Consider the following 27726-nt stretch of genomic DNA (forward strand, 5'->3'; position numbering starts at 1 on the left):
TTGAGGACAAACCAGAGATGCAGCCACTTGCTCTACAGATGAAAAACAAGGAACTGGACAAATTGTGAGAGTGGCAACTCAAGTCAGCCCAGTCCTACATATTGAATTGCTGTCATGAAAGTCCTTTTCTGGTTGTGACACTGCTGTAGCGAACCAGTTCCCTAACATGCTTTGCTTATATAACATCCACATTCCTTGCACTAATCTCACATCATGTGCTCCCAAATGTATATTCTTAGTGCAATATTTCTTTAATTGGCATCATATCAGAAATGATTCTTTATTATTTTGCTAGTTGCCTATCACACATTTAGTTACAGATCCTTTGAGATGAATCTATTCCAATATTCCACATATTGGCATCTCATCTCTGATGGTGTTATAATTTTTTGGCTTGTTCTATCTATAATTTTGCATTGTTAAAGTTGCTCCTTTTACCATTCTTGTTGCCTTTTCTAGTAGCTTCACGCAGTCCATTTCTCCAATGATTTCACCCCCGAGTTTCGCACAGGGCAGTAATGTCTCACAGCTCAGTTTAAGGTCACTCTTTCTTTCAGCACTTCTACATGGCTTCGTTGCTATGCTCTCTTGCTCTTTAATTGATGGCAGATGTCTATCTTTGCTTGTTTAGCAAGGCTCTAAGCATTTCCAGACCGCTCAATGGCCCACAAACCAAATGTTTCTATAAAATATTTCTGTTATTTCCTGTTTCTCAGTCAGAACAATGAGATTAGAGTACTTCGGAAAAATTTTCCAATTGAATATTTCCAATTTTGTTTATGGAAATTTAATAGTAACACCAGTAAATGTGTAAATCTTAACGGCCAACAAGACAGAATCCCCATTCCATGTCACGCTGTGGTCCCCTGATCTCAAAGATGTTCTGACCTTTGGCATTCTCTAGGGTGAGAGATTTATTTCCTTTACGCATCAAGAGATAGGGGGCTAATAACCGAGGGAAGATTCCTAGCTTGCCTGTTGCATCATGGTTAAGTTTATGTAGGTTAAATTATACACTTAATTAAATACCCCTGTAGGAAGTTCAATTTATGTCCCAAAGATCAGAGTAAATATTAGATAATGAAGCTTCATTATAATCCCATCAATAGCTATTCAATTCTTTCATTCTGAGCATCTCAAACCTAAAACTAACCATTTTCAGTCTACTTTTACAACCACTAATCACTAACCGGTCATTAAACCTCAACTATTAGAACTGGGTGCTTCATCTTCAATTTACAAAAGTATGTAGAAATAAGTTCAGCTTACTATTCCTGTTATATTGTCCATTAATTCCTTCTTGTTGCAACATAGAAATAGAACTGGTCAATTTCTACCCTAAAAGCGTTCGAAATATCATATGTGTCATCCATTAAACTAAGCTCTCTCTAGCAACACACATAAAATGCCAGAGGAACTCAGCAGGTCAGGCAGCATCTATGTAAATGAATGAACAGTTGATGTTTCAGGGTGAGACCCTTCTTCAGAACTGAAAAGGAAGGGGGAAGCTGCCAGAATAAAAAGGTAGGGAGAGGGGAAGAAGGATAGCCAGAAAGTAAAACCAGGTGGGATGGAAAGATAAATGGCTAGAGATGAAGGAATCTGACAGGAGAGGAGAATGGATCATAGGGGAAAGGGAAGGAGAGAGGACCCAGGGGGAGAGATAAGCAGGTGAGAAGTAGGAGGCCAGAGTGGGGAATAGAAGAAGAGGAGAGGGGGAGGGATTTTTTGCTTTAAGTTGATGTTCATGCTATCAGGTTGGAGGCTACCCAGACGGAATATAAGGTGTTGCTCCTCCACCCTGAGCATGCGCTCTCCGTATTATTTTATCAAGTGTCTCAGAAAGGTACTATAATGAACAAAATGGATAGTAACTCTCCTTCTACAATAATGTACTCGCTACATGTGTCCTGGCATCACCAAAAACAAATTCTCAGGCCATCACTGGAGGACCTTGCTGTGTAAAAACTGGCCACATGGTTTCAATAGTTTAGCAATAGCTGCGCTTCAAAACCCTTGGGCTGCCCAGAAGTTGTTAGGAATTCAATTCCTCTTTCTGCTCAAGGGTTGCAACTTGAGCTGGTATCCATTTTTACTCCTGAATCAAACAATTCCAAGTTAAGGATTTAGTTTACTAAAGAGCATCTGGCAATAATTAATTGGTGAAGATTTCAATGAAGAATGATTGAATGGTTCATGGCTTGAAAATTCCATTCACTTAAAGGAAGCAAATACTTAAGTTGACAAAAGAACATTGTGTTCCTTTCGCTATGTACGTCCATCTATAAGGGAATGAAGTACAGCTCTGAGCACCCAGGGTCTGGTAAAGAAAGAACCAACTTGCATCTTATAGTGTACCTTTCATAAGCTCTGGATATACCTAAAGTGCTTTTAAGTCCAAAATTTCTTCTTATTTGGACTGTCATTATTTGGACAAGCCTGCAGGGTAAATTGATACGAGATCTAACAATTGTTTTTACTGAGTAGTGAGCAACAAACACAAAACACTGGAGGAATTCAGCAGGTCAGGCAGCATCTATTGGAAGGAATAAAGAAGCAACATTTCGGGCTGAAACCCCTCCTCGGTCCTGATGAAGGGTTTCGGCCCGAAATGCCGACTCTTTATTCCTGAACCTGGTTTGGCCCCTGAGAGCCTTTAAAAATACCATGTGTTGTTATCCAAGTGTGGTTCTGGTAAACTTATATTAAACACAAAATAATCTGCAGATGCTGGGGTCTAGGCAACACTCACAACACGCTGGAGGAACTCAGCAGGTCGGGCAGCATCCGTGAAAACGATGAGTCAATGTTTCGGGCCGGAACGTCGACTCATTGTTTCCATGGATGCTGCCCGACCTGCTGAGTTCCTCCAGCGTGTTGTGAGGTAAACTTATATTAACAGTAAGATCTGGAGCATTTGTACTAATGTACCAATTGGTGAGATGAGAGTTTTTCTGTCATGCCCAGTGATACTGTATTTCATAAACAAGGTTCTTGATTGCTTCTTAAAGCAATTATATTTGTACTTATAGTACTGTGCACATATACGTAGCTAAGACTTTCGCACAGTTTGAGTTTGTAAATCTGGAAGGAGCAAAGTTTGTTGGGAATGGTAAGGGTGGAGACCCAAACTGCTTACTCTTTTCCACAGATGCTGCCTGGCCTGCTGAGTTCCTCCAGCATTTTGCAAGTGTTGCTTTGCTCAAATCAACATTTTCCTTCCAGACATTTTATGAAAAAGAACAATTAAAATTTTTGCTGGTAGGATTTGAACTTGCATCTGATCACATAATCACAATGATATTATATCTTCTGACGGAGGCTGGAACATGTTGTGTGACAGCGTAGCATTTATGTGCAGGTGGCTGAAAGGGCCACTCACCCACATGTAGGCATGTCAGTGTTGGCGTGTGGCCAAGTGGTTAAGGCGTTGGACTAGTGAGCTGGAGGTCGCGAGTTTGAGCCTCAGCCGAGGCAGCGTGTTGTGTCCTTGAGCGAGGCACTTAATCGCACATTGCTCCTGCACGTTTATAGCCCAGGTTGGTGCAGAATGGACAAGACAAGACTTAGATGCTCCCTAACTAATATCAAAACCATAAACCCCTTGTTTTTTCCTTTCAGATTTCCTCACATTTGAACAATTCCAAAATGGGTAGCACTTCCCAGTTGGAAAGTCTGAATTCATTCCTAGACCTGATATTCCAGTAAAGAGCTGGGCAAGGTCTGCACTGTCATTTGTATTAGCTTCTGGATAACACATTCATTTCATTTTTATATCTTTTTTATTAATTATTATTGAAGACCAACAAAACAAAAATACATTAAAGTAATCAAGTCAACATGTCAATATGTACAATGAGAATTAAATTATCAAATAACTGATTAACAAAGCTAAACAATATATCAATAATAAGAAGAAAAAAATAAAATGTTAAAACTATCTTTTTTCGGGGAAAAAAGAAAGGAGGAAAAAAGAACCCTGATAAGACATTCAAACACGTCGCCATCTGCCCTCCCAGCTGAGGGAGAAAGATTCAATGGCATATCTCAGAGAAGGGTACATCTTCCTTCTGTTCTGGATGTTAATTCACCCAACATTACTTATCATCACATAATTAATGTCAGAACTTGCTGTGCATAAAATCTCTGTACTTCTCTGCCCTGCACGACAATAGTGACTACTGTTTAAAACTATTTTTATTTGCACTGAAGTAACTTGAGATCACTTCAAGTGATGAAAGGTGTAATATTTATAATATTATGTTTATTCCTCTCCATAGATGCTGCCCAACTTGCTGAGTTCTTCCTGCATCTTGTGTGTGTGGCTCAAGGGTTCCAGCATCTGCAGAACCTGAAGCAACGCACACAAGACGCTGGAGGAACTCAGCAGGTCAGGCAGCACCTATGGGAAAGAGTAAACAGTCGATGTTTCAGGCCGAGACCTTTCCTCAGTACTGGAGAGGAAGGGGTAAGATGTCTGGATAAAAAGTTGGGGGAGGGGAAAGAAGCTAGCTGGAAGGTGATAGGTGAAGCCAGATGGGTGGGAAAGGTCAAGGGCTGGAAATCTGCAAAAACTTTCGTGTTTATACAAACAATGTTCCACCTTTCTTAAATTTTGCCGTAAAGGGTGAAGGGATTGAATGGAATTTCCCTTCCCAGCTAATGGATGACATTCACTTCCCATAAATCTGCCTTGTCTCTATTTCACTCTCCTCTCAATTGTTTCGGTGAGCAGCAACACCACTCCGACTTAGAAACTCATTTGTTCAGGACTTCTAGATATGGTGTTAGAAACACTGTTGTTTAATAGATGAATTCTTAGTGACAGTTGTGTTGAGGTGACTGTGGGGAAAGTGGTGCTTCTCTAATTATCTTGGTGACTTTTATCATGAGCTGTTGCCCCACTGTGCCTTTAATACACTGAATTGACTGGCTGTAGATTATTCCAATCTGTACGCAATGCAGCCCTGGGGAATCTAACAATATATCATATTTACACTTAATCTAACCACAATAAGACTCACAGATCCTGTGATTATTTCACTCTTTTTAAACAGATAGGTTGCATCATGATTTAGTACAGCAATTCAAATTCACAGCTGCTGAAAGTAGTGGCATCTGCCTAATACATCACAGGCACACACCTCTTCACCATTGGTAGTATTTACAAGAGTCACTGCTTCAAAAGGGCAACATTTATCATCAACGCTACCCAGCATCCTGGCGATTGGATAGGAAGTACAGAAGTCAGAAGTCCAAAGTCCCACACCGACAGGTTCAAGAACAGCTGCTTCCCTTCAACCATTTGGTTCTTGAACCAACCAGCGAAAGACTTCAGCTACAATTTAGTACCATTATGACCACTTTGTACTAAAATGGACCTTTTCAAAATGTGCTCTTTCGTGTAAGAATTGTGCATATGTTTAATTTATGTTTTTCTTGCGAATGCTGTTTATATATGCTATGTGCCTAGTGCAATTAAGCTTTTCATTGCGCACATGCTTATGTGTATTTATGCATGTGACAATAAACTTGACGGTGATTGTGCTGTTTTTCAGATGAGGTGCTAAAACAAGACTCTTTCTGCTCCTCCAGGTAAATATAAAAGACCCCAAGGTCTTTGTGATGAAGGGCAATAGATGTTGCCTGACCTGCTGAATTCCTCCAACTGGAAACAATTTGAGAATTTTCAAAATGGTTTCACAGCAAACTTCTGTGTCTCTAGTCCTATCAGTCACAGCCTCTCTAATCTTATTTTCCTCCTAAGATACATACATTTCTGCCCAGAAACATCTCCTTCTATCCTACAAAGAGTAGTGATTATGCCTCAGTCCAACACAGGGGCGAATCCCTCCCCATTGACAACACCTACATGAAGCATTGCTGCAGGAAAGCAGCATCCATCATCCGGGACCCTCACCACCCAGGACATGCTCTCGTCTCGCTGTTGCTTTCAGGAAGAAGGTACGAGAGCCTCCGGACTCCCACCACCAGGATCCGGAACAGTTATTACACCTCAACCATCAGGTTATTCAACCAAAGCAGATAACTTCACTTGCCCGATCACTGAAATGTTCTCTAATGTTCCAATTCTGTGGAATTTATTGACACAAGTGGATGTGGAGGCCAAGATGTTGAGTATATTTAAGTCAGAGGCTGATAGATTCTTGATTTGTCAAGGCATGAAGGGTTAAGGGGAGAAGGCAGGAGAGTGGGGCTGAGAGGGAAATGGATTAGCCATGATGGAATGGCAAAGCAGAGTTGATGAGCCAAATAGCCTAATTCTGCTCCTATGTCTTAAGATCTTATGGTCTAACCTACGGACTCACTTTCAAGGACATTTCATCTCATGTTCTCAATATTTATTGGTTATTTATTTATTACTATATCTTTCTTTTTTTTATTTGCACAGTTTGTTGTCTTTTGCACACTGATTGAATGCTCAAGTTGCTGCAGTCTTTCATTGATTCTATTATGGTTATTATTCAATTATGGATTTATTGAGTATGCCTGCAAAAAATGAATCTCAGGGTGACTTATATTTATTTTGATAATAAATTTACTTTGAACTTTGAACGTTCAGTCGCCTTCTGAGAATGAAAAAATAGTTCACCATCTCCTACTCTTAATCATCATTTCCTTCCTCTGGGAAACTTCCTTTTCCCCTCAGCAGTTTTGATGACTTTGGAAGCCAATTCTCAGCCAATATCTCTGGACTTACCTATTGGTCCTTTCTAATGGTAAAAGAACTAAGGAGGTAGAATTCCTTCACAAGACAAGTTTGAAACGCATGGCCACAACTAACAATCTACTAGAGGACCTCAGCATCTGTATGGGGGAATAGGAACTGCTGACACCTTGGGACAAAGCCTTGCATCAGGACTCTGAAATACACTCTCTGAAGGGGCACCTAAAACATCTCACAAAGAGAATTGGATGAGTACCTAAGAAGGAAAATATGCAGGGACATGGGGAAAAAGCTGAAGGGGGTGACACTAATTCCATAACATGAAGACCCGGTGTAACCTACCTTTGCCATATTTTTCTTTTCAAAACGTGGTATTGTGACAATCGCTCCTCAACTCTAGGTAGCCGTCATGAGAGGTGAAAATGGGGAAGACCGTCTAACAGGGGTCTGGTGAGGCTGCAAAAGTCGGTCCTCTGTACAGTGAATACAATGGATTTCAGAAACATTGATGAACTCCAAACTGACCATCAACTTTGGACAATGGAGATTGGAGGTCATCACTGGAGATTGGAGATCATCACTGGGAGCTAAGGGCCCCAGAAATAGAAGGTTATGATAATCAATTTCTATTCCAAACAGAATTGAAAGTTGAAACATACCTTGGCTACAGTTTTTTCCGTGATACCCCTTAGGACACAGCATCTTGCATTCGCCAGTCACATGCTCACAGGAAACACCTACTGAGCAGTTACACTTACTGTTGCATCCAGTTCCATAAAAGCCGGTATCACAAGCTTTAGACAAGAGGAAAGAAAATAAAATTGGAATAAAGATCTAATCCATTCAATGTAGCTGCTAGATTTCAAGCTTTAAGCCATTCCTGGATAACTTTCAATAGATTATCTGGGCTGGCATCCAAGCTTGTTCCCTACAACGATTCAAATAAGAGAGGTTTAACTGTATTGCATGATGGCTAGTGCCATTTTCGGGCTTTAGTACAAAATGCTGCTTTGTTGAAATATTCTGGCTCCATCCACCACCCTTTCCAGTCCTGATAAAGGAGCTTGGCCAGAAACACCAACTGTTTACTCCCCTCCATAAGTGCTGCCTGATTTGCTGAGTTCCTTCAGCTCTAATTTTCTGACAAGTGCAGAATCTCTAGTGTTGACAATATTCTCTCATTCGCCAGGGCCTTGATTATTCTTCACGTTCATAACTGGACTGCTCAGCAGTTGGACACTCACCATTTTGACAGGAGATTCCATGGTAGCCAGGCTTACAGATGCAGCTTCCGTCCTTGCGGTTACATTCCAGCGTGCTGCGCGGCTCACACTGACACTGGTTGGAGCAGCCAGGCCCGTGGGTCCATTTTGGGCAAGCTGTAGGAGCAGGGAAAGGAAAAACAAAGCACAAAATTAAAATGGATATTCCAGTCTTCAGGAAAGCTTTGCATTAAAACATCGCAAGCTTCTTCACTCTCAGCAGGTTTGAATTCAAATCACAAATCAAGAGGGAAAAGCGATACAGCTCAAAGGATAATTTGAGATCAACAAATACAGCCCTGGAAAATAGTCACAGAAATTGTCAGACTATGGCTAAAAAGAAAACACATTTTCTGACATCCCTATTAGGTGCGGCCTTCTATCCTTGCCCAGATAGGCCAATAATTGTCTCTTGCCGTACCATGTGGCTGACTCCTAATGAACTTCAGATTGACTAGAAAAGGTCAATACATTTTACCCACGAATGTTGTTATATGGTGGGTTCATGTCTCCCCTACAGGGAACTGAGGGCACTATCTACCTTGACATTCTCAGTGCCACAATAATGAAATCAATGAAATTTTCAATTGGATAACTGGATCAATAATACACTGCTGGGAGTGGCGGCTTGCATTGTTTAATATTTGCTGCCACTTTTACCACATCACAATCATCCCATTAGTATTTCATTGGCTGTAAGACAGTTTGCAGTGTTCTGGGTTGATGAAGAGTGTAAGTCTTTCTCTCAGCTCTTCCCATGCAATGTGGTAACTTTGTACACAGAAATTAGTCATCCACTGTATTACAAGGAAAAACTTGATCAATATTACTACTTCTTTAGTCTCTATTTGTGGTCTCTTGTGGGTTATGGGATGCTTTGAAACATTGCCAAAGCAGCTGGGAAGCACTTTACACCTCACTAAAGCAACCGTCAGCAAAACATAGGAAGAAACATTTTCTTTGATTCAAGGCCAGCCAAAATCCAGTCATCTCCAACCCGTTTTAGGAGGATGAAAACTCTCCAGGTCCCAAAGAATTGAGACACAACCAAATTTAATCTTGAGCCCTTCTGCCATTACAAACATTTTCCTTACTCTTTTTCAAATTATATTAAGTTTTAAGGTGTAAGATACGAAGGTTTACGGTCTTGTCATCTGCATCACCTGGCTATGGCAGACCATTAGCACTAGTACTTCAAAAATTAGTTTCCTAATTATTATGAGGCATCTTTTAATATAAAGAACAAGATTTGTAATTATGGTCATTGAGAAACCCATAGCTGAAGATTAACACTGTTCCCATTCCGGTGCAAAATACACCATATGATTACCGATTGTGGTGATTGGGTTAGGGACGACATGGTAATTTACGTTGCTGTCCACTTGTTTGCGCACGCAAGTGTATACATGTTAGTGATGATGTGTTTGAACAGATGGGAACATGGCTGTATATTCAGGTTTGTGCATACGCTAGAACGTGGGTAAAGATGGGCTGGCCATGAGCTTGGGACCAGGCAGCCTCATGACACTCTTGCAGCCCGCAATTCCTAATGAACAAGCAGCAGGAACAAAAATTCTCCAACTTACGCAGATGGCAGAAGCGGCCGTAAAGCCCAGGATCACAGAGGCAGGCGCCATAGATTCGGTGGCAGCGTCCATTGTTGGCACAGTTGCACTTCTTGTTACAGGCTTTTCCATAAAACCCCTTGGGACAACCTAAAAGAAGAGCTGATTAGTCCCAGCTTCAACTTATTTTAACTCAAAACAAAGTCTGGGAAGGTCAGCCCTCTCCAAATCGACCACACAGAGAAAGTGACAGAATCCACAGGGGGTAGTGCAGGCCCTTCTGGGGCAGGGGAGTGGCAGTAAGAAAGCATTCAATTATAATTGACAACCTTGAGTGCACTGTTTGGGGGTAGATTTCCCCGACAAAACTCAGCAGACAGTTGAGCATGCCCAGTGATTTTCCATTCTCAGACCTGGACCTCCAGGTATACCTACCACCTGCACAGCATTGTCTGTCTCCCTCCTCTCCAGACTGAGCTTCCAGAGCAGTAAGAGAAAGTGTGGAAAGGACAAGCTTTGGCACTGGTGGGTCAAAGTACACGACTGAGTATCTTGTATTACAGAAGCCATAATTTCCGTAAATTAAGTTGGGCAGTACTAGTCACCTTTCATCTGTATTCGTTCCCTTTCAAAGTCCACAGTTTTAGTTAAATATTCCCAGCATTAAAAGTAATCCTACTTTCAATTAAGTATGTTCATATCTTATTGCCTGTGGAAGCATTGTTGACAGCCAGGCTTGGAGTAGAAGCCAACTTGGCCTCAGCATGTGACACAGCGATCTCACTATCCGTGGGGTAAGCACATCCCTCTGTTCCCAGCTGTGATCAGGGAGCACAAATTGATTTATGAAGAATAAGTGACGGCATGCAGTAATAATAGTCACATTCCTGAATTTGAGAAGTTGGAGACAAAGGAGTTTCTGCAGATGTTGGTAGCTTGAGCAACACACACAAAATGCTGGAGCAACTCAGCAAGTCAGGCAGCATCGATGGAAGGAAATAAACGGTCGAAGTTTCCGACCGAATCCTGATGAAGGGTCTTGGCTCGAAACGGGAGCTGTTCATTTCCCTCCAGTGACGCTCCCTAACCTGCTGTGTTCCTCCAGCATTTTGTGTGTGTTGGTCTGAGAAATTGTTCCTTCTTTGGAGAGAAGCTCTTAACGTTGGCTTCATTAACCAATGAAGGACATTCACATGGGCCTCCCTTGTTCACCAATAAGGCTAACACAGTAGGGAACCCGCCAGCTGGCCTCCTCCGGGAATTTGCAAATGGAAATGGTAACATAAAAACATACACACAGAGACTTATACATTAAGACAAACATGCACTGAAACACCTAAACTCACACACACAAGGGTACTAGTACACATGGATACACTAGCAAGGTAGTTAAGTTGCTAGACAAACCTAGAATAATGCAAAGACAGGTATTCAGATCCCAATATAAGAATGGTGTAGTGTTCATTACTGAGGGAGAGTGCAGAGCACACCAGGATGCAAGGATGCAGGATACCCAACTGAATTTTATTGGTAACCCTGCATGAACACTATGTGACCTCCTCCCATGTGGGAGTGTCTAACTGAGCGACGTAGGAGGAACACTACTAACTACCACAACATCTCCCCTTCTTGAATAAAAAGGCAAAAACAGGTATGTACTTCTTGTCTGTAGAACTTACAGGCACTGAAATTGAGTGATACAGTTCACTTCACCCACAGCACATAACTTAAACTCCTTACATAAACATAAAAAAGAATTGCCAACATTATTGCTGTCTTTCTCTTTGTTTTTAATGGTCTTTGTTATTCCTGGTGTCACTCCTATGCCACTCAGTGAGCAACTCCCATATGGGAGGAGCTCATATACTTACTGTACGAGCAGGATTATCGTTAAAGTTCATTTGAGTACCTTGCATGCTGACAACCCCGTGTGCACTGCACTATCCCTCAAAAATGAAACACAATATGGTGTCAGGAGAGGGACAGGAATAACACTATTAACTGCCACTACAATTGGAAGCTTAAATTCAATGAATTAAATGAACTCTGGTATTAGAAGAAGCTTGCAACAAGTCGTGATAACTACTGCATTATAGCCCAGGTGGTTCACTAGTTGGGACAGAAGACTATGGATAGTGGTGGATACTGCCCAGACTATTGCAACCAAATCCCCCCTCCCCCCACCCCCCACACACCACCAGTGAGTACACTTACATGGAGTACTGCCACAAGAAAGCAACATCCAACGTCAAGAATCCCTGCCATCACTTCTTGCTATCATAATTGGGCAGGAGGTACAGAAGCCTCAGGTCACACACCACCAGGTTCAGGAATAGTTATTACCTTACAACCATCAGGCTCCTGAACCAGCATGGATAACCTCAATCACCAAAACTCTGAACTGATCCTACAACCTACAGACTCACTTTCACACTCTTTATAACTTATGTTCACAGTATTTCTTTATTTCCACAGTTTGTCTTCTTTTGCACATTGATTATTTGCCAGTACTTGTTTATGTATAGTTTTTCATAGATTCTGTTGAATTTATTTATTTTTCCTGTAAATGCCTGCAAGAAAATAAGTCCCAATGTATTATTTGGTGACACATACATCCATTGATAATAAATTTCCTTTGAACTTTGAGTACTGATTTAGGAAAGGAACGATGGTAGTCCTTGCCGAGTCTCAGAGCAATGTGATTGACCCTTAAAACAATGATCACCTTGAGGGAATGAATTAAAAACACATGCGAGTGCACACTGACATATGTTGTTATGTGTGTGCTCAAGAACTTATACCCAGAGAGTAGACACTTTGTGGTAGGTAGCTTTGTGAAGGAACCTCCATAAATATACACACCCTGAGTGTGTAGCCCAACACCATGGATCTTTTCAAGATCCCCCAACAGGTAGAAGTGGCTATGTTATTACTGCCCAGCTATTGAGAATGATGAGGGGATAAAGTATTCACAATGACTTACCATCCTCACACATCTCACCACTGACCCCTGGAGGGCAGCGGCACTTCCCCGCCAGCGGATCACATGTGGCACCGTTCTTACACTTGCACAGGAAGCTGCAGTTTTTCCCAAATGTTCCCTCTGGACAAGCTGCAAAGCAAAAGGGAAGGCAGAGTGACCAAAGTAGGTGGCTACTCGGCAAGTACAATACGCACAGCTGGACTGAACAAAAAGGCTGGAAGTAACACTGTTATTATCCTCAAGAGACAGGGTCTACTGGCAATGCTGACAATTTATCACCCAGCACTGATAACAGAAAGTGTAACAAAAATATGCATAATATACTTTTTGCATTGTAGCTTCAGATTGACACTGTCTCTGAAGGCTATGTGTTGAAGCTCTAGGACTTGATAGAACAGTCTACAATGGGAGAATCAGCTCACTACCAGGAAACGTGCTGCTTTAACATTAAAGAAACAATGGAAATTTTCCCATTTGGGCCTCAGAGTATCACAGTGAGTTTTGACACACTTTTGAATACATCTCAAGTGTCATCAATGGCAGAAACAAAAAAAAACACGATGGAAGTACTCAATGGGGCAGGTGATAGCCAATGGGAGAGCAAAGGGTCAATGTTTCAGGACAAAGCTCCTTCATCAGAACTGGAATGGTGAGGAAACGTGCGTGTCTAAGTTGTAGACAATGGAAGAGATGGCTGTGATAGGGTGAAGTCTATAGCTACCAGGGTAACCATTACTTTATACAGAAATGCGCAAAAAGTTTTAAACATATATATATATATAGCCATGGTGCCTCAGACTTTCGCACAGTGCTGTATTTGTGAACATTGGAAGGATTGCAGGTCTGTAAATCAGGTGGGAGCAAATGAAGTTGGGAATGGCGAAGGTGGGGGACTGCAGGAAGGGTGTGGGATAGGTGGCAGAGGAGTGGCTGGTGGGGGGGCAGGGGTTGAGTGCAAACACACCCAGCCCTGAGACACCAGACAAGGTCATTTGATTCGAATGTTCGAACTTCAAAGTAAATTTATTAGTAGAGTACATATATGTCCCAATATTCAACCCTAAGATTCATTTTCCTATGGGCATACTCAGCAAATCTGCTAAATAGTAACTCTACAAGATCAATGAAAGATCAACCAGAGTGCAAAAGACAACAAACTATGCAAATACAAATATAAATAAATAGCAATAAATAACAAGAATATGAGATAATGAGGTAAAGGGTCCTTAAAGTGAGATCATTGGTTGTGAGAACATTTCGATGATGGGACAAGTGCGTGGTAATCCCCTTTCATTCAAGAGTATGATGGTTGAAGGGTAGCAACTATTCTTGAACCTGATGGTGCAAGTCCAGAGGCTGGTGTACCTTCTACCCGATGGCAGCAGCAAGAGGAGAGCATGGCCTGGGTGGTGGGGATCTCTGATGATGGATGCTACTTTCCTGTGACAGTATAGATTTGCTCAATGGTTGGGAGGGCTTAACTCATGATGTACTGGGCCTTTTGAACAGTGCTGTATATGAATTGTTAGATATGAAAAGCAATTACATCTATTGATTGATTTTATGTTTTAAGGGAATGAAGTTAGGATAGGAAAGTGGAGCCACAATAAAAGATTAGTTATGATCTTATAGAATGATGGGGTGAATGGCTACTTTGCCTACTTCTCTTCATATACAATCCTGGTAATGTGATGCAACAATGGTGCTATCGTCAATTATAGGAGTCAGTCTCTATTTGTTTGTCTAAAGTTTCCTTAGCATACTGCCATGTTGCACAGATTATCTGGTTGTGGAACCCTGTTGTGCCAATATGGTCTCCATATGTCCTACATTAGAACAATGACAACAGCTCAAGGCATTTTATTAGCTCCATAGTAATGTTATAAAAGCACATTTTTTTCCTCTTTGGAAGTATGCCTGTTCATGTGACATTGTAACCACACAACCTCAGATCATGTGACAGTTGGTGCTCTGACACCAAGTGGAGGAAAATCACTCTCCATTTGCTATTTGTATCTATGTTGCGATGTCTTCTGTAATTCTAATATGTTATGGCAGTAACCATGTAAAGATTAGGTTCTCTCTAATTGATAGGCTTTGTTCATTTTTATTTCCATATACAAGAAGTTCCAAGAACCAGAACATTCAGTGGGTGGAGCACAATTCCACCACAATCACTGGAATTGCATTGATAACTAACAGATTCCCCTTCGCAGTCAACAGTAATACAACAGAGCATTGATAGACCATAGGCAGCAGGACTTTATAGGTTCAAAACTGACATTCATACTTTCTGGACAAGGTTTCTGATGATCTGCGTCATATCATCACCCTTTCATTGTGTGGAGCTCACTGTAATCTGTACCTTTTCATCCAGCTCATATTCATGGGAATTGGGGTTTGCCATTCAGGACATGCCCTCTTCTAATTATGACCATCAGGAGGAGGTACAGGAGCCTGACAACACACACTCAATGTTTTAGGAACTGCTTCCCTCCCTCCACCATCATATTTCTGAATTGCCCATGAACACTACCTCACTATTGTGCTCTTGTTGCACGATTGTTTTTATTTATTTGACATTTCTTATTGTAACCTATGGTAATTTACTTTTGTGTATTCAACTGTACGGCTGCTGCAAAACAAAACATTTCATCACATATGTTGGAGAAAATAAACCTGATTCTGATTTATGGGGGATTAGGGGCACACTTGATATTTTAGAGGAAAGTTTGAAATATTTCTGTCATGTGTGCAGCAAAAGGCAGTAACTAACACTACTTTACACACTGTGGTGATACCCACAGGACTTGATGTTATTTTTTGTTATCATTGAGTCTTTTTCAAGATCTACTGTGGGTCCAGCCATAATCCCAGCATCTACTCGACAGGAGAGGAGAGAAGTTTTGTTCTCTGGCATTGAGCTAGAGGATAGATAAGAATATGAGGCAGCACATATGTAGTGGTTAGCGCAACGCCTTACAGAGCAGGTGACCTAGGGTCAATTCCCGCAACTGCCTGAAAGGAGTTTGTATGTTCTCCCAGTGACCGCATGGGCTTCCTCCTACAGTCCAAAGACATATCGGTTGACAGATTAATTGGTCTCAGTAACTTGTCTCATGATTAGGCTAAGGTTAAATTGGGGTATTGGTGGCCAGCTCAAAGGGCCAAAAAGGTCTATTCCATGTAAGATATATATATACAGATAGATACAGCTAGGGTGGCTAAGACTTTTGCACAGTACTATTGTAATTTTATGTATTGCACTGTACTGCTGTAAAAAAAAACCAAATTTCATGACATGTGCAAGTGCTGATAAACCTGATTCTGATATGGGTCTCCATTGTGGAACTAAGAGCGGGAAGGGGGCAAGGAGAGGGGAGGGGAGGGAGCGGGAAGCACCAGAGAAACATTCTGTAATGCTGCAGAAGAGGTGGAGAAGAATCAATAAACCAGTTGTTTGGAATCTGGTGTCTCAGTGTTGGTTGTGACTTCAGCCGTGCCAACCACTGCCCCCCCCCCACCCTGGCACTCCTTCTATGCTACCTGTCCCACACCCCTCCCACTGCGCTACACCTTTGCCATCCCCTACATCCCTTGCTTCCCCCGATTTACAACCTGCAATCCTTCTAACGTTGCAAACGTCTGAGGCACTCTAGCTATACATATGTGCCTAAGACTTTGCCCAGTACTGTATCTCCACAAACAACAGTACAGCACCATTTCCTGTCTCCATGAATGGTCCCTACAACCCATAATAATAGCTAATATGTTGGTTTTTCAATTAATTAGCATTTATTGTGCAGCAATCAGTTCTGGAATGTGCCTGTCGTGAGTTTGTGGTGAAGTAAATTCTCCCAGACATCCAACATCGCCAGAGCAAAGTAATGACTTGCTGAGACCCTTGTAAACAGCATTCCTCCCCTTGACTTTAGACCAACTGTGTTTCAATTTAACTTTTCAAAGCAGCACGCTCTTTTATTTAATTAAATGTTTTAGCTTCGTTTTCTTTTAAATTACCTTCATTATACTGAATTTAGAGCTACCAGACATGGACGATTCAAAGTAAAATTTTAGAGCTAGCTGGTGCACTGTGCAATCTCGGGACGGTAAATCACCTCAGGCTCCATGAAGTTAGTAAGGTTTGTAACAAACCATTTGCTCCAGTGCAAGCAAATGATTGTCAACGTCCACCACTATGGACCCCATCACAGAAACCGGGGAAAAGTTGACAAAAGTGTACAACGTAACACCGGTTTGTAAAAACTGGCAAAAATGCCATCCCCTTCTCTCAATTCCTTCACCTCCGCCACATCTTCTCTTAGGATGAGGCTTTTCATTCTAGAACAAAGGAAATATCCTCCTTTTTCAAAGAAAGAGGCTTCCCTTCCTCCACCATCAATGCTGCCCTCAACCACATCTCTTCCATTTCACACATGTCTGCTCTTACCATCCTCCCGCCACGCTACCAGGGATAGGGTTCCTTTTGTCCTCACCAGCCTCCGTGTCCAGCAGTACCATCCATGGCCCCAAACAGTCCTTCCAGGTGAGGTGACACTTCACCTGTGAGTCTGTTTGGGTCATATACTGTGTTCAGTGCTCCTGGTGTGGCCTCTTGTATATCGGTGAGACCCGACGTAGATTGGGAGACCGCCTCACCGAGCATCTATGGTCCGTCCACCAGAACAAACAGGATCTCCCAATGGCCACCCATTTTAATTCAACTTCCCATTCCCATTCCGATATGTCCATCCATGGCCTCCTCCACTATCAGGATAAGGCCACACTTCGGTTAGTATAGTAGTGATAGTCATACTTTATTGATCCCGGGGGAAATTGGTTTTCGTCACAGTTGCACCATAAATAATAAATAGTAATAGAACCATAAATAGTTAAATAGTATTATGTAAATCATGCCAGTAAATTATGAAATAAGTCCAGGACCAGCCTATCGGCTCAGGGTGTCTGACCCTCCAAGGGTGGAGTTGTAAAGTTTGATGGCCACCTTATATTCCATTTGGGTATCCTCCAACCTGACGGCATGAACATCAATTTCTCAAACTTCCAGTAATGCCTCCAATCCCTCCCTTCACCATTTCCCATCCCCTTGTCCCTCTCTCATGTTATCTCCTTGCCCACCCGTCACTTCCCTCTGGTGCCCCTTCCCCCACCTATTCCTTCTTCCAAGGCTTTCTGTCTCTTTCACCAATCAACTTCCCAGCTCTTTGCTTCATCCCTCCCCCTCCAAGTTTCATATATCACCTGGTGGTTCTCTCTCCTCTTCCCCCACCTTTTAAATCTACTCCCCAGCACTTTTCCCTCCAGTTCTACCGAAGGGTTTCCGGCCGAAATGTCGATTACTTTTTTCCAAAGATGCTGCCTGGCCTGCGGTATTCCTCCAGCATTTTGTGTGTGTTGTTCGGATTTCCAATGTCTGCAGATTTTCTCTTGTTTGGAACACAGTACCAGGTATTGTGTTCGTTTCTGGCTTCAGAACTCAGTTTGACAGTTGGAAAACAACTGAATTTGTCAGGGTCCAGCATTCTTTGGATTTCTCATTCCTCAGTATTATTTATTCATTTGTTTGTTGGTTTGTTATTTTTTTTTGTATTTTCATATTGGTTGCTTATCAGTCTTTGTGTGCAGTTTTCCATTGTTTCAACTGTATTTCTTTGTTCTACTGTGAACGCCTGCAAGAAAATAAGGCGCCACGGTGTCATAGCTGTAACGCGACGCTATTACACCTCGGAACGTTCCAGAGTTTGGAGTTCATTTCCGGCGCCATCTGTAAGGAGTTTGTACGTTCTCCCTGTGAGTGCTTGGGTTTCCTCTGGGTGCTCTGGTTTCCTCCCACAGTCCAAAGGTGTACCGGATAGTAGGTTAATTGGCCATTGTAAATTATCCTGTGATTAGGCTTGGGTTAAATTAGGGGGGCTGTTGGGGGTGCGGCTCATTGTGCTGGAAGGACCCGTTCCACACTCCTCTAAATAAATAAAATGAATCTCGGGGTAGCATGTGGGGACACATAGGTACTTTGATAATAAATTTACTTTGAACCAAACACAGGCTAGACTGCTTTTGGTGTGGAAAATGGTTTCCAGAAAACAGAAGAACAGAGAGAGGAGGATTTGTGGGTCCGTTCAATCTAAGGTTCAATCTTGAGACTAGAACTAGCAGACGTGCCTCAAGATTTGGGGGACTAGATTTAGGACAGAGGTGAGGAGGAACTGCTTTTCTCAGAGAATGGTGAATCTGTGGAATTTTCTGCCCAATGAAGCAGTGGAGGTTACCTCAGTAGATATATTTAAGACAAGGTTGAATAGGTTTTTGCATAGTAGGGGAATTAAGGGTTATGGGGAAAAGGCAGGCGGGTGGAAATGAGTCCATGATCAGATCAGCCATGATCTTATTGAATGGTGGGGCAGGCTTGATGGGCCACATGGCCTACTCCTGCTCTTATTCCTTATGTTCTTAAGCTAAGTGCTGGCAAGCAGTAAGGTGGCAATAGCCAAGAAAATTTCTTGAAATGCTATGTTAACCATGATTACTTGTGCCCAAGCTCAAAAACTACCGTAAAAGGTAAAATCAAAGCAAGTGGAGGGAATAATCAGTATGACATCCTAGAGAAGCTTTCAGAAACTGAATTCAGCTGACTGTCATCTTGGCTGTGATGTACACCAGGGTCCTCTCTGGCTTGTCAAATCAGCTCTCCCACTTTAGGCAAAATCCCAACTGGAGATTGTGTCTCTGAACGGGATACGAAAACAACAGAAGGAATCTATCTTTAGAAGGCACGTTGTTTATGGCGTGGTCTCGCCTAGGATTGTGCTACTGATTCTGGACCTCAGTTGCTCCTTTGAATGGATCAGAAATCCAGCTCCAGGGTTCTAACACAGGCTTCAAACCCAACGTCATCCAGCACAAGAGAGTCTGAGAACTACTTACTCTGGTTACACACAATCCCAGTCCATCCCTCTGGGCAAATGCATCCATCCTGAGCTTCGTTGCAAGTGCCTCCATTCCTACAGTCCTCGCAGGTCAAGCTGCAGTCATTTCCAAAGGTACCATCCCAGCACACTGCAAACAAAATCCGGATAGTTATACAATCAACTCTAGTAAAAATACACATCTATCCACCATCGCAACCTTCCAATCCCTTCAGGACTTCACCAGAAATCATCTCAGAATCTCCACAGTTTCACTGCCCAACTATCTCTCCACTCCTCCATAGGCAGCTCTCTACCTATCAAAACCCATCAGTGTATCATTGTAAAACTAATCACAGGTATCTAACAACCCCAGCAAAATCGATTCATTAATATCTCTCTAATCCAGGGGTTCCCAAAAACTGGGGTCCATGGACCCTTTATTCAATGGTATTGGTCCACGGAATAATAAAGACAGGGAACCCCTGCTATATCCTATTTTAATCTCTTCCTCACATCCTTCCAGTTGCCAATTCAGCAAGGCACAGACAGAAAATAGTGTATAGCAATTCAGTCTGCGTAACACAGGCTTCATTTAGTGAGCTATTGAATTATGCAGTTTACACTGTATAGTTGGGGTAGATGGTTAAATTAGCCGACCCACCACAACCATAGCGACCCTCTTGAGAGAAGTGGAAACTCATGTACAGGGTCACAAAGAATTCATCTCTCTTACGATGCCCTTACCAAAGCTCTGTGACAGGGTGAATTCTCCGCGTGCTTCTCCTTCCCCAGCGACATCCTCATCATCAAACAATTGGGTCAGTTCCTCTCCATGGTAGAAAGTTACCTCAGGAAAGTACCTTTCATAACTTGGCCGGCCATTCAAAGCCTCCACATGGTCATCCAAGACTGGAACAGAAAGAAGAAAAACACGCTGCTGGTACTCCCCAAATTACTAACTTTCATTCTAATGGCATTAGTACATGATACCTATTCACAAATCTGCTTATCACTGCAGCAAATAATGCTCCACATAGAAATACACCTCATCAAAATACCCACAGTGCGTTTCGTAAGATATTTCTCTTAATGGAACATTTTTGTCAATTGGGCAATAGTTCTATACAACAGACAGGTGTGCTTTAGAGACACTTTGTCAATGATGCAGTTCGCGTGAAATAAGAACTTTTATTTGGCTTGAAAGTCATTTTGTTTGAATCCTGATCACTTCAACTTAATGCCAAAAAAAAACTGCAACTTTGAAGGCATCTAATAGAACTTTGTGCCTCTTTAGTACAATGTTCTGGCAGTGTGTGGCTACCTTTAGTACCCCTACCATCACCTACCTTGGCTGGATTTAACCCACTACCCCAGGTCAAGGATAACCATGCTGTCAAGAAAAAGTTTATTAATCCAAAGATGGAGAATGCAGGTGAGAAGAAAGTCAAGAGAAGAATTTTGAAGAGGGCTGAAGCGCTTCTAAAATTCTACAAAATGGCCTCCTGAAGGCTTTCTCCAACACTGAATTGCTTGGTAGCTAAATATCAGTGGCAATTAGAGGAAGAGAAGGTCACCAGTCAGCCCTTTCCCTTTTGCTCTGAACGTTTATGGCCCAGTTGCTGATGTGCAATATTGGTTGTTTTAGTTAAAATGCTTTTCAGCTTGCAATGCTGCAAAGATTGCAATCAACGGGATTGCTTCTTCCTTCAAGGCCTTCGTGGTTCTCTGAGTTTGTGCTGTTTTAAAAGATGGCCCTTTCACTGTGTTGGATCAGTGTAACCATGGAAAAGGACTCCACCATTTCCAAACGCATTGTGATCATGAGAAGCCATATTTGCAGAGATAACATGAGGAAAAAAAAAATCACCATGGGCCTGGAGTGTAGTCTTCTCGTCTCCTGGAGTGCAGGGTCAGAGGCAATCCAGCTAGGTGGTGATGTTGCACTGGACCACACAAGTTTGTTCTCTTGCTTTTCTAACTTAATCCTGCCTGAAGCTGAGTGGAAGAAAATCCCACATCCCAATCTCTTACCCAACACAGTGAAAGGGTCATCTTCAAAGCAGCACAAACTCAGAGAACCACAAAGGCCTGGAAGGAAGCAGCAATCCCGTTGATTGCAATCTTAGCAAAATGCCAGGGTGAAAAGCATTTTAATTAAAATAGCATGTAATACACATCAACAACTGGGCCACAAACTTTCATCAAAGATTGATATGACAAAAAGCTTAAGCATCTCTATCAACCTCAAGTTTCACACAAACGCACGCAACTCATGTCTGTCTTCAAATCAGAGGAACTGAATAGATCGAGATTCGTACACGCTGTTTCCACATTACACTGCAAGCAATTAACCTACTCAGCTGATTTTTAAAGTGTTTTCTCTCTGAATTAAAATGTTTTTTAAGCTCTGCTTCTGTCCCAGAAGAGGTCTGGATATTCTCCAGTATCAACCCTCGACAAATAAACACTACACAGGGCACATGACCAGGGTTATTTTTGGTTAGTTTGGTGTGTTGGAAGTTCCTTTAAGTACAAGCAGAGACAGACCCAACAGAATGCTAAACACATCTTCAAATCATTTGCCATACAATCCCCTGGAAATGTATTGCTGCTTTTCAACTGCTGTTAAACATTCATTCCCTCTCCATTGTCCTTAAAAGCATGCCTTGAATATTTGAATCATAATGGACTTCAGCTTCCTAAACTCTTGGAGTCGTACAAACGCCTAATTGTAACAAACTGCTGTAGGGGTTGTCATGAGAAGCAGCTGTGCCTAGTATCATTTCCACGCGTACTGCTTATTCGGCACCTTTGCCTTGGCAAGGATTTTGCCTTAAGATGGGCCACTTCAGTCAAGCAGAAGGAAAAAAAACCTTGATTTCATTAATACTTGTCAGGGTCTGAAATGACAGGAGAGGGAGTACAGTGTGGAACAGGCGAAACTGTGCTGGCGACAGCACTGTGGTCTCCAGTGCAGAATGCTGGCCAAGAACAACTCATGTTGAGAGAGAGGAGGGGGAATAAAACATACCCATCACAGCAGAGGTACAGCGCTACAAAACTGATGAGTCCAGCAAGGTTAATAGAATCTTGGGTAATGTGAAAGAACAGCATCCCGCAGGGATTACATGTGGAAATAATAGGTTGACTCTTGTTGAATAACATTATGCTGAGGAAGAGGTTGCTTAACTAGTAGATGAGAATGCAGTGTGATCTCCTATCACCAGTACAGCCTCTGACTGGGGCACGGTGCAGATAGGCATTAGCTAGATTTGGAGGCAGCTGAAAGAAAAGAAATAATTTGAAAAGAGAAAGCACTTTTCGTATCCACAGAGCCCTCCAAAGCACCAAATCGATCACTTCTTGAATTGTCAAGTCTGCAGACAATTTCCAATAAGGTCTCATAAACAATCCCAGGTGAAGGGCAATTTCTGGTCAACGCATCGGGAAAGTCCCTGCCGTTCTTTTAAGTCATCGCAAGGTCGATCATCTGCACTCAAAAGAAGGAAGACAAGGCCACGGTGTAATGTGCCATCGAAGTGCTGTTTCTCAGACAGTGCAGCATTGAGAGAACTAGCAGAGACGACATGCTCAGGTCTCTGGAGAAGGGTCTTAATTAATAACCTTCTGATTCAGGGCAAGGCTGCTAACAGCAAGGCAAGGCAATCTGTATTTCGCGTGATGATTTAAAAGTACAGCAGGAATTTTTCCAATGTGTTGACCAGTAATTCCCCCTCATCTGGGATTGTGAGATCATACTGGAAATTGCCTGCAGACACGACAATTCAAGAAATTGAGTTTGCAAATGAAGGCCAGTCCACACTTTCCTATCGCAAGCCTTACTGTTCCAAATAAAAGGGATCATTGATGTGGTTTAGATTTCTTGCCAGTGAAGTCAATGTTCATGCCATCAGATTGGAGTCTCAATGTTCATACCATCAGGTTAGAGAACATTGACTTCTCTAACTTCCGCTAATGCCCCACCTCCCCCTCGTACCCCATCCGTTATTTATTTATATACATACATTCTTTCTCTCTCTCTCCTTTTTCTCCCTCTGTCCCTCTGACTATACCCCTTGCCCATCCTCTGGGTTTCCCTCCCCCCTCCCCTTTTCCTTCTCCCTGGGCCTCCTGTCCCATGATCCTCTCATATCCTTTTTGCCAATCACCTGTCCAACTCTTGGCTCCATCCCTCCCCCTCCTGTCTTCTCCTATCATTTTGGATCTCCCCCTCCCCCTCCCACTTTCAAATCTCTCACTAGCTCTTCCTTCAGTTAGTCCTGACGAAGGGTCTCGGCCTGAAACGTCGACTGTACCTCTTCCTAGAGATGCTGCCTGGCCTGCTGCGTTCACCAGCAACTGAATTTCCAGCATCTGCAGAATTCCTCATGTTTACATTTTTATATTCTGGATTGGTTGACTTTGAACATCTTTGGTGCACTAACTTCAAAGAATTCATTATGGTCTCCATCCCTCCCAATGCTGGCAAGCTGATAACCACAGGGCTGCCCTGCCCATTCAGGTAGAGCCCAAGTCCAGAGTTCAGCAACTCAGCACAGAAACTCCAAAGATGCAGGAGTCTGCAGATGCTGGGATATGGAACAAAAAAAAACGGCCCAAATGAATGGTCTTGATCTGAAACATTGACCATCTATTTCTCTCTACAGAAGCCATTGGATTCACTGTTTCCCCCCAACAGTTTGCTTTTATGCTACAGAAATTTCAAACACTGGAAGAGACAATAGGACAACATCTGCAGAGGTCTGAGGCATTCTCCAACCTGCGACCATAACTGCATCAGAAACTCATCCTCAATCATATTTTCCCCAGGTTTGCACTCATCTCCCTGTAGAGGTTATAGTGGCTGTTTTTTGAGATGCCCTCTTGTCGGCCAAATCTTCATCTGTGCATCAGTCGGGTACAAGCATGTTAGGCTCCCCTTCCTTCAGTACTGCAAGCTCCCTCTGTTGTAATGATATTGTACTCTCCCCATTTCCCACACCTGACCCTACTGGATGTCCTTGCTATGTGTCTTTTCAGGATCTCTTGGTCTTGTGAGATCCCAGAAAGAAAACCAGGATTGAGAACTCCTGGTTTCCCTGCTTGCAGGATTGCTGGCCAAGCCTGGAGGTTAGGTCGCAAATGCTTCATCGCCAGTCGAGGTGACATCGTCAATGCACAAATGAGTGCTGTTTCTGCCGAGTACTCACATTTATATTGGTCTGACGTCGTTCTGATTAGTTGGCTGAATGCTGGCCGCTGGTCTCTGCTGGGTCCCGGCCAACCAGATGGGTGAGCTCAATTGTGCACTGATGAAGTTAATTCAGCCGGTGATGAAACGTTTGCAAACTAACCTCCAGGCTCCGCAGGCAACCCTACAAACAAGCAGCCAACCTGATCTACGAATCTTCTCTTTCATTTCGGTGTTCCCTATATTTTGGCTTTCTGCTCACCGCTAGCGCAGTTGGCCTACCTTTAGTGGCTGTGCCTTCAGTTGCCAAGATCCTAAGTTCTGCAATTCAAATCCCAAACCTCTTGGCCTTTGCACCTCTCTTCACATGCCCTTTGTTAGACTTAATATCATGATAATATGACCTGCATCGAGTTCTGTCTGAAAATAATCCCTTGAAGCACCTTTAGATACTTTTTTACTATTATTTTTATAGAAAGTTTAGCAACATCATTGTTTTTCCATTTTTATGGCCATACCAGGCTTAGACAGATGACATCTTTATGCTGCGTATATTCCAACGTCACCATTTTTCAATTATTAAGTACGCTCCCCACCCCCCCACCCCAATACACAAGATGATCCCGTGTTGGAAATGTGAGTAGTTCTGAGAAACGTCAAACCCAATTTGTGCATTTGTTGGCATAGGGCAGAAACATACGGATGCAGGTTTTCCGATCCTCCTCCAGCTTGTATCCAAAGTTGCAGAGACAATGGAAGGATCCTTCTGTGTTCTGGCAGAAATGATCACACACGTCCTTTTCCACAGCGCATTCATCAACATCTGGAAATAAAATAACAGGAAAACATCTGTGTGGACATCAGGAAAATTGCTCTGCTAACTTCAAAGGTAAAATTTCATTGATGGTTCGAAAGAAATATCTGCCAAATCTAAAGCAATGTTGAAATACATGTAACCATCACTAAACATCCTGAAATGAACCCAAATGCTCATTCAAAACTGTGGTACATGGGAACTTCTTATTGAGTGTGAAAATCTCTGGATTTTTCTACCCCCTAGAGTTGTGGAATTCAGATCACTGAGAGTTTTAAAGAGCACCATGGAACCTAGAGCAAAGAAAAGAACAACACTGGAACCAGCCCTTCTGTCTGTGAAGTTGTGCTAAACTTATTAGGCACCCAACTGAACTATTCCCTTCGACCTCCACAATGTCTACTGTATATCTCTCCATTCTCTGTACATTCATGAGCTGATACAAGAGCCTCTTAAACACCTCTACAGTAACCGGATACATTTTTGAAAGATCAGGGAATTGAGGGCTATGGGAATTGGGGATTGGGGAGGGAAGGCTCAGAAGAAGAAATGAGACTTTTGGGGCAGATCACCCATGATCATATTGCATGGCAGTGCAGGTTTGAAAGGCTGATTGGCCTACACCTGCTCCTATTTTTAATTATTGATAGACAGCACAGAGTAGGCCATTCTGGCCCTTTGTGCCACGCTGCCCGGAAATCTCTCATTTAACCCTAGCCTAATCACAGGACAATTTTGGACTGCGGGAGGAAACTGGAGCACCTGGAGAAAACCCAGGTGGTGATGAGGAGAAAGTACAAATTCTGTACAGGCAGCAGTGGGAATGGATCACGGGAAGCTGGTACTGTAATGCGTTGTGCTAACCACTACGCTACCATGCTGAGCCATATGTATCCATATTAGCGTCTAAATCTTTGCCAATGTCAGCCATGTATCAATAAAGCATCATTACCAGTACATACACCATTACAAATATCACTGTTATAAAATCATATATAACCCTCCAGGTATTCCTCATCTATGAATCTGTCCCACCAAACCCTCTCCAGTAATTCGGGTATATTTGACTTCTTCTGTGTGTTTCACAATGGAGACATAGGTCAGAGAAGGGAGCTCAGTGGCTCAGACTTAAGCCTCGTATTTGATTGAATTTTTCCAATGGTGGGCTGTTGAAGAAGTCGTCCACGATCCATTGTAGACCAAAAGTGGAATGTGCTTAGGTAGGCATTGTCCAGTTTCTGGGCAACTGTGCTTTCACCAGTGGGAATAGAGCAGGCTCAAGATGTTAATTCAGACCTGATATGAAGCCTTCGACCTGAATTGCTAACTCTGTTTCTCTTCCGACAGATGCTACCTGATATGCTCAGAGCTTCCAGCATCTGCTATTATTTTGAAGACTTCCAGTACCTGGATAGTTTAGCTTTTCACAATGCATCAGTACACAGATCTGGAGTGTCATTGCTTACCATCACACGTACAGCCGTCCAGATTGAGCCGATACCCAGCGTGGCAGCCACACTCGTAGCCTCCAGGGGTGTTGAAACAGTCTTGTTGACAGCAGCCAGCTCCAGCTTCACACTCATCCAGATCTGTGCGAGCACAAGATAAATTCTGATCAACTCTCTGCAAACTGAAGCACCCACATTGTCAGTAATTGCTTGGAATTTAATCTATAATGGATCAGCCAAGAATAATTTTTTGTTCTGAACCTATTCATATTCATGTTTTATTAATACAGGTGGATTTTCAGCCCCAAATCCTAACCCCTCCCCACTTTAACTGTGTTTGAGTCTTCCCATCTCTATCTGTATCCATGCTTTAAGATAATTCCTCCAATGTTCATGAGCTGAGGATAGAACAGTGATGTAAGTTAGGTTAAGAAGTGTTGGTTTCCTAATGGAATTTAAGAAACTAGATTTCTTTTTCTTTTAGCAAGTACTGATGCTAACTTTGCAATCTGGATTTATACAATTAAATTAAAATGATCAAACTCCTAAGGAGGCACTTGAATTACTTTCTCAAAGAGTCTCAAATAGGTACCATATGAACAAAATGGATAGTAACTCTCCTTCTACAATAATGTACTCGCTAAATGTGTCCTGGCATCACCAAAAACAAATTCTCAAGCCATCACTGGAGGACCTTGCTGTGTAAAAACTGACCACGTGGTTTCAATAGTTTAGCAATGACTGCACTTCAAAACCCTTGGGCTGCCCAGAAGTTGTTAAACACACGACAGGAATTCAATTCCTCTCTCTGCACAAGGGTTGCAACTTGAGCTGGTATCCATATTT

The 27726-nt window shown here is 42.5% G+C and overlaps 1 protein-coding gene across 4 annotated transcripts in view; it reads right to left on the reverse strand.

Moving 5' to 3' along the window:
- The window catches only part of LOC134337716 (multiple epidermal growth factor-like domains protein 6), a 456826-nt gene that overhangs the window by 78972 nt on the left and 350128 nt on the right, over positions 1–27726 (reverse strand). For all 4 annotated transcript variants that reach the window (XM_063032924.1, XM_063032923.1, XM_063032922.1 and 1 more), the window contains 8 exons: positions 26899–27021; positions 25319–25441; positions 20172–20336; positions 19444–19575; positions 12499–12627; positions 9537–9665; positions 7933–8067; positions 7348–7482 (listed from right to left, as the gene is read on the reverse strand). In XM_063032924.1, coding sequence (XP_062888994.1) covers positions 7348–7482; positions 7933–8067; positions 9537–9665; positions 12499–12627; positions 19444–19575; positions 20172–20336; positions 25319–25441; positions 26899–27021 — 1071 coding nt within the window. The remainder of the gene's footprint in view (positions 1–7347; positions 7483–7932; positions 8068–9536; positions 9666–12498; positions 12628–19443; positions 19576–20171; positions 20337–25318; positions 25442–26898; positions 27022–27726) is intronic.

This window comes from Mobula hypostoma, chromosome 25, assembly GCF_963921235.1.
Source record: "Mobula hypostoma chromosome 25, sMobHyp1.1, whole genome shotgun sequence".
Classification (NCBI taxonomy): Eukaryota; Metazoa; Chordata; class Chondrichthyes; order Myliobatiformes; family Myliobatidae; genus Mobula; species Mobula hypostoma.